This window comes from Cebidichthys violaceus, unplaced genomic scaffold (assembly GCF_023349555.1).
Source record: "Cebidichthys violaceus isolate CVI_PGR_0920_01 unplaced genomic scaffold, fCebVio1.0.p SCAF_12, whole genome shotgun sequence".
Classification (NCBI taxonomy): Eukaryota; Metazoa; Chordata; class Actinopteri; order Perciformes; family Stichaeidae; genus Cebidichthys; species Cebidichthys violaceus.
In genome coordinates, this window is record NW_027176285.1 from 11739395 (window position 1) to 11752414 (window position 13020).

At 37.8% G+C, this 13020-nt stretch overlaps 1 protein-coding gene across 1 annotated transcript; it reads left to right on the top strand.

Annotated features, from left to right (window-relative positions):
* Positions 1 to 875: 875 nt before the first annotated feature.
* polm (polymerase (DNA directed), mu) lies at positions 876 to 9597 on the top strand. Its single transcript, XM_068706383.1, has 11 exons — positions 876 to 1230; positions 2147 to 2312; positions 3093 to 3191; positions 3345 to 3515; positions 3603 to 3674; positions 5070 to 5190; positions 5265 to 5397; positions 6006 to 6108; positions 6956 to 7264; positions 7342 to 7425; positions 8400 to 9597. The coding sequence occupies exons 1-11, from the start codon at positions 1028 to 1030 to the stop codon at positions 8484 to 8486; spliced, it is 1548 nt and encodes a 515-aa protein (XP_068562484.1). The 5' UTR covers positions 876 to 1027; the 3' UTR covers positions 8487 to 9597.
* The last annotated feature ends 3423 nt before the right edge of the window (positions 9598 to 13020 follow it).

Sequence of the window (13020 nt, forward strand, 5' to 3'; positions counted from 1 at the left end):
CTAACGGCAGTCAAATTTGATATAACATATAGTTACAGAATTAGTATTTCAAATACAAAATTACAACCCTATGAATTTTGTTTTCCCAGCAGCAGTATGTCTGGAGGCAGCGGATAATCCGAATTTTTAAACTCTTTCAGTGGCCGATTCGATTTTTGTTTGAATTGCTTGATAGGTTGCAAATGATAGCGTAGTTTGTTCTAAGGTGAAAATGGTTTGAATTGTACTCGGATGTGTCTATGTAGTATTGTACTGTTCTAAATACACCATGTCTTTTAAGAACAATGTTTTATTTAAGAATTTTAAGAATTTAAAAAGTGTGTGTCTGAGCGTACTGTGGTTTATTTAAATGAGCATAAAGGCTGAGAAACAGTGTTTTTTTTGTCATGATCTTGGTCACATGTGCAGCCTGGAGACAGAAGCAGCAGGAGGCAGCTTCACACTCATGAACAATTAATCAGACATACTGCACCTCCATTTGCACTATTACCACCATTCTGCATTAATACATCTCTGAGGCAAATATTATACGTTTTATATATTGGATAAAATTATCCTATAAGCCTAAACGATGTAGAAATACAAATTTTGAGATACTAAAGTTAAAAAAATTTAATACTACTTCAGGATTATGAGGTGGTAAGTAAAATGTTTATTTACCAAATCAAATAATAATAATTTAATGATAATGGTTTTATTATAATTATTATTAGTGTAAAATATAATAATGAATTTGGACATACCATATCTGAGTTTGAACAATGATTTTTTTTTCACATATATATAAAGTCAGAAATGGTCTTCCATAGCTTCCATACAAGCAGTCTGAGCGTATCGCGCAGTTTCCAGTCGGAACTATTTTGGTGACGCGCAGGTGGAGTCGGCGCAGCATCGCAGCTGCATCCGGTTGCGCTCTTTGCACAGAAGAAGTGTGCAGCTTGTTCTTCCGTGGCTTTCTTCGCCGCTACCTCAGAGAGAGTCGTGGACCCGTCGTGTTGTCTGGTGCTGTGACGTCTTATTTAACAACATGGTGCCGTTAAAGAGGAGGAAAGTCGTCTCCTCTTCCGGTGCCGGGAGCACTGGGAGCACTGGGAGGGATGACGTCACGTCAGCGACCAGGTTCCCTCAGGTGGTGTTGTTCCTGCTGGAGAGAAAGATGGGAGCCAGCCGAAGAGCTTTTCTCTCTCAGCTCGGTGGAAAGAACGGATTCCAGGTGGAGGAGCTGTTCAGGTGACATTTAATGAAATGCAGAGAAATTAAAGTGTGTAGTAGAGATACGTGGTGGTGGTACATTTACTCAGACGAGGTACTTGTGATTTCATCTCATGCCACTTTATACTTTTACTCCTCTACGTTTATCTGACAGCTTTCCTTCACAAATTTAGATTTTTCAACGGAAGTTGATAAATATGATGTTTTGTTAAAATGTAAACTGTCAATTGACAGAAAATAAATTAAAAACTATTTTTGATAAATAATTTTTTAATGTTAATACATTTCACGTTCCAGCTTCGCAAATGTGAATATTTGCTTCTTTTCTTTTTTTATAATGTGAATAATGTTAATGTATTAGTAATATTGTGAATAATGTTAATGTATTAGTAATAATGTTAATATATTAGTAATAATTTTACTAATATTAATATATTCATAGTAATTTGACTAATATTCAAATATGAGTAATATTGTTAATAATGTTACTGTATTAGTAATAATGTAAATAATGTAAATATATTGATACTTAATAACAATATTAATATATTAGTAATATTTTTAATAATGTTAATGTAATAGTAATGATTTCAATATTATTTATATATTTATGGTCATTTTAATAATATTCAAATATGAGTAAAACAGTTAATGTTATTATATTAGTAATAACATTGAGGTTTGGACTAAACAAACATTGTGAATGTGTCATATTTTTCACTATTTTTACAACAAAAAAAATCGATTAATGTAGAAATTAATCAGCAGATGAATCCATAATGAAAACAATCATTAGTTAACAGTTTAAAATGAGCTCCAGCTCAACCAACTACAGTGTGTGTGTGTGTGTGTGTGTGTGTGTGTGTGTGTGTGTGTGTGTGTGTGTGTGTGTGTGTGTGTGTGTGTCTGTGCATCACATGTTGTCTGCTCACAGTGAGAGAGTCACGCATGTGATCTGTGAGAATAACTCCGGTGAGGAGGTCAGGAGGTGGCTGCAGTCTCAGGCCGGATCACCTGCTCACCTGCTGGACGTCAGCTGGTTCACAGAGAGCATGCGGGCGGGACGTCCCGTTGAAATACTGGACAGACACAAACTACAGGTACACTTCACTTCAACTCATGTGAAGACTCACTTCTCCTTCTATATCGGCCCCATTGTTTATTCATATTATTACAAATCCTTACATTTCAATCACTGATGTTATTCAGCAATTTATATGTAATTTATTTGTAATTATTTGTGTGAAGTCCTTAATATCTCCAATAGCAATTCACATGTAACAACAATATATTATATGTACTATTTATAGTCAGTTGTGGAGAAACCCAATGCAGTCTAGTAATCCTTCATAGAGGTACTTCTAATTGTTAAAACATTTCCCAAATTAATAAGAAAATAACCAGAATAAAAAAACTAAAAAAGGAGCTAAAATGTACTGGTCTGTAAATATGTGTTATTCTACTGTGAGCAAAATAAATATTGTGTTTCTATTGAGTAGCGTTAAGGAGAGCGGAGAGCTCGACAAATCAGTCCAAACCAGGAAGTAACCTCGGGTTCTGAAGAGTGAAGTCAAAGCTTCAAGTGTTAAAGCTGCATTCTCTCTAGTGTCCATCAGGGGGCGACTCCTCTGGTTGTATAGAAGTCTATGAGAAAATGACTCTACTTCTCTCTTGATTTATTCCCTCAGTAAACATTGTAAACATGAGTTTATGGTCTCAATCTCTAGTTTCAAGTCGTCTTCAATACAGCATGATGTTCATTTAGTACATTATGGTCCATTTAGAATCAAACAGACCATAAAGCAGGGGATGCTTTGGGCGGGGCTACACTTCTTGTTTTTGGGTGAACTGTTCCTTTAGTTCTTCTGCGTCTCTTTCAGGAGCAGCAGATTAAAGAAGTGGAGGTTGTGGCGTTTTCTACACCAAGCTACGCCTGTCAGAGACGGACCACTCTGGACAACCACAACGCCGTCCTCACCGTAACCCCCCCCCCCCCCCCTCCCCACACACACACACACACACACACACACACACACACACACACACACACAACACAGATCTCATATATATATAAAAATACTTACATTAACTAAATATAAATCTAGATTAAATTTGGTGTTTTCTGGTCTCAGGACGCGTTGTCGCTGTTGGCTGAAAACGCTGAGCTCAGCGACGAGGACGGACGCGGCGTGGCGTTCCGACGAGCCGCCGCCGTGTTGAAGTCTCTCCCCGAACCCGTGACGGGTTTGACGCAGCTCAGAGGTCTCCCGTGTCTCGGAGGACATACGCTCAGAGTCATTAAAGTCAGCGTGAAGATGAATACGCTGTTTATCTACTTCCATCACATGTTAAGAAGATCCAGCGACGCGTTTGTGTCTCTTTCCTCGTAGGACGTTTTGGAGAACGGAGCGTCGAGTGAAGTCGAAGCGACGAAGCAGTCTGAGCGCTTTAAAGCGCTGAAGGTTCGTCTGCTGTTTGTTTGTCTAATTCTAAACTCAATAAAATCACATGTCAGCATAATCACGTCCAAAATAATTAAGATCAACCATCTTTTTACTCAGATAATCCTCAAAATTCTTCGCTTTAAATATACTGGAATAACTTTACATTTACATTAAGTTATGAAACAAAAGTTTTTATTGCATCACGTTTTTAAACAATCTAGAATAATATTAGTAATAAATCATCAGAATTTATTCAGAAGGATAAATACTATTTTTCTACCTCTTCCTGCTCTTTATTTAAATGTGTCACGACTCTGGTCAGTGAGTCACACGTAGATACAGATTAGTTTTTATTCACTTAAATCTTTATTTGTAAAAAAAAATATTTTAGATGAAAAGATGGTAAGAAAACAAAAACATTTTCCACATTTTTCTTTCAGTTTTTCCATTAAATAGATTTCAATAATCAGCTATAAGTCGCATGTCGGGGCGCTGCCTTCCCACAATTCATTGCAGTAGCTTTGTCACTTGCTATTAACAGTATTTGAACCAAATATCCGTCTCACTTTCTTCACAGAGATCACAGAGATGTCTTTTCCTTCAGCTCCAACTAGTGGCTCTGGCTCAGTCTGCTGATATTCTATTTGTTTCTTATCGTCAACAAACTCCATAAAAAACACCAACAGTACATTTATTTAACAAGTATTATTAGTCATATCAATGAGCCTAACTGTGTTTCCTTCATCATCATCGTCACCATCAACACCACCACACTGTCGTTTATTTTGACTCAATCCCACATACAGATACTCACATGTGGATTCATCCGCCGCTGAAAATAGTCCCCAACAAATACTCCTGTTTGTCTGATTGCATGCCCGCCAAAGGAAACGTATTATTAATTAAATATATAAAGTATAATGCTTGAATCCACAAACTGTCATTTTTAAGTTTCAGTTTTTTGAGAATAGACGGATGTTCGTGGTAGAAAATGAGCTGAATATGAACATTTATGTTAGTTTATGTTTTATTTACATCAAGTAAACTTTTTCACTTCATGAGTTTCTTGTGGTGACATTTTATGGATAGTAGTGATGTTTAGAAGTGTGTTTGTATGAGGTACTTTTTTTACATTACTGTATTTTTCAATGGAGTCTTGTGTCTTTAAAGAGACCATAGATAAACTGATATAGATTCTTTACGAATACGTCCACATCAGAACATTACTTTGCTCCATCTACTGTAGTAAACCACTGACTGTGGAGAAGAACCTCATACAAACACACTTCTAAACAGCACTACTGTCACTTTAAGATAATTAGAGATTAATTGCATTTTGTGAATAGTACCTTTTCTGACTGGATCAGCGTCTGAGCTGTATCACATAAGGGGTTTTTTTTGTGTGTATTTCAGGTTTTAACTGGTATTTTTGGAGTTGGAGTGAAAACAGCCGATCAGTGGATCAGAGAGGGGATTCTCAGCCTCCACCAGCTGCAGGATTCAGAGCGAACACTGAATCGAGCTCAACAAGCAGGCGAGTGTTTGGTCTGCATTCGCTCCGTAGTTCATCTCGTTCCTCTCTGAGTGAACGCGTTGTCGTCTCTTCAGGTCTGCAGCACTACGAAGACCTCAACCAGCCCGTCACGAGGGCCGAGGCCGACGCCGTCGCCGCCGTCGTGGAGGAAGCCGTCGCCTCCGTGCTGCCGGGAGCTCGGATGACTCTGATTGGAGGATTCAGGAGGTAGAAGAGCAACAACACACCCGCTCTCATGACGCTCCAAGTTTAAATAAAAGCTCATCCTACCACAGCTGCTACTAAACACACAAAGATCAGAGACAAATCAAATTCATTAGAGTTACTTTGTCTCAAGTATTTATGTAGTTTTGTCACATCTTTAAAACACATTTTGGGCACAGTATTCTTCTTTTTACATTTACAAATTTAACTTCTATGTATCTGCATGTCTTCTTTTAAGCCTAAGAGTGTATTAAAAAAAAAATCTTAAATTTAGTTTACAAAAGTGCTAAATATCTTCAGGTGGTTATTAAATGTTTCTGGATGTGGTTGCAGACGTTTTATACACTTATAAAATAGTCTATCTCATATTAAAGAATCTTAAATAACTACCTATAGTGCTGCTTATCTGGCTCCAGTTTGCATCCATTTGTATTAATGGAGGTTATTGTTATATACTGGTGGGACTTTATCATCATCAGATTATCCAGAGGAGTCCTTTGTTCCTGTGTTCGGTAACATTGAGGATGCTTTTAAAAGAAAGGCTTGAAATTAGAACACTCTTTTTATTTCACTCACTTCAAACATTTTGTTCAACGGCACCGTCTCTCCAGAGGGAAGCTGACGGGCCACGACGTTGACTTCCTGATAACACACCCAGAGGAGGGCAGAGAGGTGGGGCTGATGCCTAAAGTCGTCTCCTGGTTGGACTCTCAGGTAGATTCTGAGTCTCTGCTTGTCTTTTTTAATGTGTCAACATGTTCTCCTGAAGGTGCTTCTTTTTAACCCTTGTTTTTTTGCTCCTGTCACATTTTTCTCTCTGTGGTCTTGATTTCTCACTTCAAAATAAAAGTCCTGCTCCTCTGTAGAAACAGAACCATCATGACTGGAAGTAGAGAGAACTAGAACATGTCTTTAGCGCAGAATAACACAGTTATTATGACATAAATCATGAAAAAGAGAAAAACGCAAATTGAATTTCTTTGATAATTTATTGTTAAATAAATTGGACAACAAAGAAATCCTATATATCTAACATTTGGGTCAGTGTCCACAAATGTTACCAATGTTTGGGGAAAAAAATGAGGCTCTACATGTTATGAATATTAAGATATTTACATTATTACAGCCTCTCCTCTCCTCTCTGTGTTCACTTCCTGAAGTTCAGTCAAAGTTTCTCTGATTTGTTGTCACATGACTGTTGGTCTCAGATGAATCAATCATGACTTCATAGTTTCACTGAGGAGATCACAATTTAATGTTTTTACACAATCTGGTTAAAGTGAACGCTTTATTTGTGACAAGATCTTAAATGAGAACATGAAGAATAAACAGTTTTTGATGAATTATCATAATTTTAGTTTTAGTTGCTTTTTCGTCACACGTGGTGTGTATGAGGACCGTAGGAAAGATGAAAATCTGACCATAATATCGGGTTTTACAGGTTCTAGCTGTGATAATCGTTGTTGTTTCGGTGAACACGCTTTTCAATCCCGCCGGCGGGTTTTGTGGCTCAGATCGTGAATCATCTGGAAGTCACAGTAACAGTTTTCTGTCTCTCCAGGGTTTCCTCTTGTACCAGAAAACTACGAGAAACTCTTACCTGGAGGCAAAGGACGGTCCTGCCCGGCCCTCCTCCAACATGGACCGCTTTGAGAGGTGTTTCTCGGTCTTCAAACTGCCCGAGGAGGCGAGACGAAGAGCCAAGGAGGCGAGAGGAGCAGCCGAGGAGACGGAGCCGTGCAGCGGTCCTGCAGCCGTGTCGCAGGTCAAAGGTGAAGGACTGAAGCCGTGGAGAGCTGTGAGAGTGGACCTGGTGGTTTCTCCCATCAGCCAGTTTGCTTTCGCTCTGCTGGGCTGGACCGGATCCAAGGTGAGCGTTCATAAATGACCCTATTGTAAGATGTTGTACGGTGAGCGATGCCTTCACTGACTCCACATTCTCTGCAGCTGTTTGAGAGAGAGCTGCGACGCTGGGCGGGCCACGAGAAGGCCATGTCTCTGAGCAGCCACGCTCTGTTCGATAACAAACAGGTGAGCCTTCTGATGCACCGCTCAGAGCGATCTCATGCAGCGGTCATACATATACCCACGACAGTTAATGTGCTATTTGTGTAATTCATGTTATCATGAACCAGGAAGTATAAAGACTGCAAATAAAAGCACAAAGAGCGGTTGAGAAGGGAGGTGGATTGCAAAACAGGAATTATTTTAACCCAAACCACGATCTTTTATTAAACCTAACTAAGTATTTAACCATCTTTTATTAAACCTAACTAAGTATCTCACGATCTGTTACTAACCCTAACTAAGTATTTAACGATCCTTTATTAAACCTAACTAAGTATCTCACGATCTTTTATTAAACCTAACTAAGTATCTCACGATCTTTTATTAAACCTAACTAAGTATCTCACGATCCTTTATTAAACCTAACTAAGTATCTCACGATCCTTTATTTAACCTAACTAAGTATTTAACGATCTTTTATTAAACCTAACTAAGTATCTCACGATCTCTTACTAACCCTAACTAAGTATCTCACGATCTCTTACTAACCCTAACTAAGTATTTTACGATCTTTTCCTGAACATAACTAAGTATTTCACAATCTTTTTTTAAACCTAACTAAGTATTTTACGATCTTTTCTAAACCTAACTAAGTATTTCACGATCTTTTCTAAACATAAATAAGTATTTTACGATCTTTTCTAAACATAACTAAGTATTTTACGATCTTTTCCTGAACATAACTAAGTATTTCACCACCTTTTTGTTTCCTGTGAAGACGGAAGCATATTTTGTATATATTTATGTTTTATATTCTTCATGTAATGAGTAAAAATGTACTTGTGTTGCTGGACTTTCGTAGGAAAACGAACAATAAATGAGGAGTAACGTTTTCTTAAGATATCATAAGAACCGTTGTTTGAGGACACGTTGAACCATTCAACTCATGTTATCCGTCTCGTTTATAGTTTGTCTTTTTTTAATCACTATTTCTACAGAGTAGATACCTGAGAGCTTCGTCAGAGGAGGAGATATTTGCTCATCTTGGTCTGGAGTACATTCTTCCGTCAGAGAGAAACGCCTGAACACACCTGATGAGGACCAAGCAGGTACCATCTGAGGGTTAAGACCTGCAGACAGGAAGCTTAACGAAATAACACAGAAGTGTCCGTTCATAATCCCTGAGGAATATTTAGGAACAAATCCACGAGTTTAAATGTTAGTAGCCACCAAAACACTGCAGGTTCATAAACTATGAGACACATTTTAAAACTCTGGGAGTTATCAGCAATTATTTTATCTTTCGGTGCAACAATCTCAAGTAAAAGGAATACTTCGCCCCGAAAATGACCATTTATATATCAGTTATTACCACAGACTGTATATAAGAAGTGGACATAGTCATGGTGACGTCACATCATTGGTTTGTGGACTGATGTTTTGAAGCCTGGAGTTCGTCGCCATCTTGGATTACGACTGTCGCCATCTTGTTTTTTGCAACCAGTGAACAGGAAGTGACCATATTTGGACTGAGGAGGAGTGACGTAGAGACGCCGCATACGTCTCTGATAGAGACCTGTCAATCACTGTGTAACCCCGCCCTAAAGCATACCCTGCTTTATGGTCTGTTTGACTCTAAATGGACCATAATTTACTAAATGAACATCATGCTGTATTGAAGAAGACTTGAAACTAGAGATTGAGACCATAAACTCATGTTTACAATGTTTACTGAGTAGAGTCATTTTAGACTAGACTTCTATACAACCAGAGGAGTCACCCCCTGATGGACACTAGAGATATATATAACTATAAAACTGTGGAGGTGGACTTAATTGTGAAGTTGCCAGTTTATTAGGTACACCCAGGTAAAATGAATGCAGTCTGAAAGGAACTTAGGTGAGCAAACAGTTCTTTTAAATCACTTCTCAAAATGTACTATATTTTATATGTATATATATATATATATATACATATATATATATATATATATGTATGTGTGTATATACACACATATATACTGTATAGCGATAGGTGTCCCTAATTAACTGGTATCTTCAATTAAACAGAGATGAAGTTCTGTGATCTTGCTGCTGCGTCAACACGAGTGCCTGTTAGTTAATCTGCTGAACTGTTACACTTTGCATTAATGGTATGTGTTACTTTTCTACATTAAAATGTGTAAAAACAACTAGACATATGTTTTATATGTTGTTAAATTGTGTACTTTTAACAATTTACAAACCAGGGAAATCTGTCATTTTAATCAAAGTGCGTTTCATTTATTCACCTGTCAGTGGAATTGTATCAGCGTTGTTGTTGTCTGACAGAAACTTTCATAAACTGACTATTTAACCAATTTTAAGCCACATTTTCACAACACATCTTTTAGATCTTGGTGGTTTTAAACCGGTAGAAAGATTTTAGTCATAGGACTTCTGGATCTTACTTATCAGAGAAACAAGCTAAGCAAATTAAGCATCAGCTCGTCGCTCAGCTCCTCCAGGACGTCCTGCGTTCTCCGGAAAGTGCCGGAGAAACTCTGATTTTAAACATGAGGTTCCTTTTTATTCAGAGTTTTAATCAGCAGGAGACCTTTGTGGTAAAAACACTGTATTGAAGACAACTCCCATGATGCCACGCTGCTTCACCAGGTCTTTTTGTTATTGTTTAAATCTTAAAGGTGAACCTCATGGTGGCGCCAGAGGAAAAATATACAAGAGAAGAAGAAGAAGAGTTTGATTTAATCAAACTAGAAACTGGAACACTTTTGTTTGATGCAGAACATAACTACTGAAGTAGTCGTTTCTACTTTTATGTTTTCCTACTACTCGTACATCGGGACACGTTTTCCTGTCTGTTGTTTTACCGTCTTTAACGTTTCCCCTCAAACAAACAGCTGTGTACTACTGACCTGTATTCTACAACGTCTTCCTCTTATCTGAACATTCAAGATGAAACCACAGTGGAAGGAGCATGTAGTCGGTTAAAGTTTGAGGTACTTTTACTTTACTTGAGTATTTCTATTTCCTGCTACTTTCTCCTCCGTTTTAGAGGGAAATGTTTTTTACTGCACTACATTTATCTGACGGCTTTAGTTACTTCACAAATTAAGATTTAACATTAAAAAACACGAGATAAACTAAAATAAAACACATTTTTAAAGATCAAACCACTTTGACTTTTGACCTTTTAGATATAAATCAAGTCTCCTCGTCATGTTTCAGATGTTATCAGTTCCTCTAAAGAGACATGACAAGAGTTTTTTTGTTTAAGTAAATGCATCAGAGTAGGAAGTATTTTTTTGCTATTTGAGATTAAGCTGGAAATATTTCAGTACATACGCTGACGCTAGTAGTTTTATTTATTTCAAAAGTTTAATGTTTACATTTTTCTTTATTCTCAAAATGAAAAACAAAATCTTCTTCCTCTGATTTATTTACTTACGTCTGACTCTGATACTCTTCCATAAAGATAAGAGAAAAAATATGATATGAAGTTGTGTATCAGAACTTCTTCTTCTTCTTCTCTCCCATTAATCGTCTCTCGACCCCTCAGATTTATCTGGTGACCCTTTAGAGCAGGGGTGTCAAACTCATTTTCATTCTGGGCCACATCAGCATCATGGTCGCCCTCAAAGGGCCGGTTGTAACTGTAAGACTGTATAAATGTAACTACTCTCTAACATATTGTTAAATAACTGTCTCTGCATTTGATTATTGTTTATTCAAGTGTAACAATATTGTACATGCAGTTATATAAATGTAAAAATATATTACAGCACATTTCTGTTATTATAACATAAATCCTTTTAATTTAGGGTTAAGAAACTCACATTACTCTATCAAAGAGCACATTTTTAAAGAAAATATCAAAGACAAATATCATCAAACACAAGTTATTACATTCACTTTGTTCAAAGCTATTTTTGTCACCTCTCTGCATCGCTAATGTTCCTCCCCGTCATCGTCACATTCATGCAGCTACATCCAAGAGCTCCTCAGTGACGGTCAGGTCTGCCTTCAGCCTCTTTAAACATTGATAGATGCTCTGTATCCGTGTTGTTGCTGATGAAAAAGACAAGTAGTTGCTCGTCTCTTCAGCTAGCTGTGTTGTCAGATTGCCTGCTAGTTCCTGAACTCGGTCTGCGATGGTGTTTCTTTCACAAACTGACATTTTTAAAAGTCTGTATCGGGTCGGAGCTCACCTGCTCACATACCTTTTAACATGCACTGCTTCAAAATAGATAGATAGATTTCATCTGTTGTAAAGCCACGTTTAAAGTAGTCTTCAATGTACTCACAATTCATTTCTATGTCAAATGTAGAGTAACCTATGAAGAGCTGCTTCTATGACTGTTGTGTTTATCTATCTCATAATTTTGACCATTGGGATATTTTTATTATCAAAACTCTTTTTTTTTTCTTTTTTTTTATGGGCCACATAAAATGACGTCGCGGGCCGAATACACCTGTGCTGTAGAGGGTCCCGACCCCTATGTTGTGAACTGCTGGACTAAGCTATGTGACTGTATATAAAGTAGTTAAAGTATCTACAGCAGTAACGTTGATGCTTCAGTATTAAATATCTAATCATGTCACATAGTACTTTTACTGCTGATACTTTAAGTACATCTGATAATACTTGTGTACTTGAGAGGTGTTTGAAGGCAGTACTTTATGAGAATCTGAATACTTCAGAGGAATACTGCAGAGGAGCTACAGATGCATTTCCTGTGTGTGTGTGTGTGTGTGTGTGTGTGTGTGAACTCTCAGGCGTTTCCTTCACCTCTCCCTAACAGCCTCATTAACCTCTAAATACCAGTTTAACATCAAAGACAGCGTCGGTGCTCACACCTCCTCCTCCTCTCTGACATGAACACACTCTCCTTCTCCTCCTTGTCCTTCTTTCTCTTCTCTCATTATTTGTCTTCTTCTCTTCTTCTTCTCCTCCTCCTTAATCCTTCTTCTTCTTCTTCTTCTTCTTCTTCTTCTCCTCCTCGGCCTTCTTCCTCTTCTTGTTTGTCTTCTTTTCCTTCTTCTTCTCCTCCTCCTTAATCCTTCTTCTTCTTCTTTTTCTTCTTCGGCCTTCTTCTACTTCTTCTTGTTTGTCTTCTTCTTCTCCTTCTCCTTAAGCCTTCTTCTCCTTAATCCTTGTTCTTCTTCTTCTTCTTCTTCTTCTTCTCCTCCTCCTCCTCCTCCTCCTCCTTTGTTTCCTCCGTTCATCCTTCATATCTATCTCAGTCTATCAGTCTCTCAGGATGAGCAGTGAGCACAGTGTTGTTGACGGTGTGTCTGTATTCAGGTCTGAAGAACTTTTATTTTCTTCGTCTCCATCGACACGTCTGTGTTTTTGACGCCGTATGTGTGAACAAAAGGAGAACCGAGAGGAGACTCTCAGTCTGGACCTCTGAGCTCAGACATCTCTGTGGAGATGTTAATGATTTCAGCTTCTTCAAACTAATGAGGTCTAGTTTCTGTTTATTAGAAGGGATTAATAGAAATGTAATCACTTATTTACTCAACATGTTCCTGTGTAAAGAAAAGAGTCAAAGAGGAAGTAAAAGTACCTGAAAAACTATGTAAAAGTACTGCATTCAAACTCTACTTTAAAGTATTA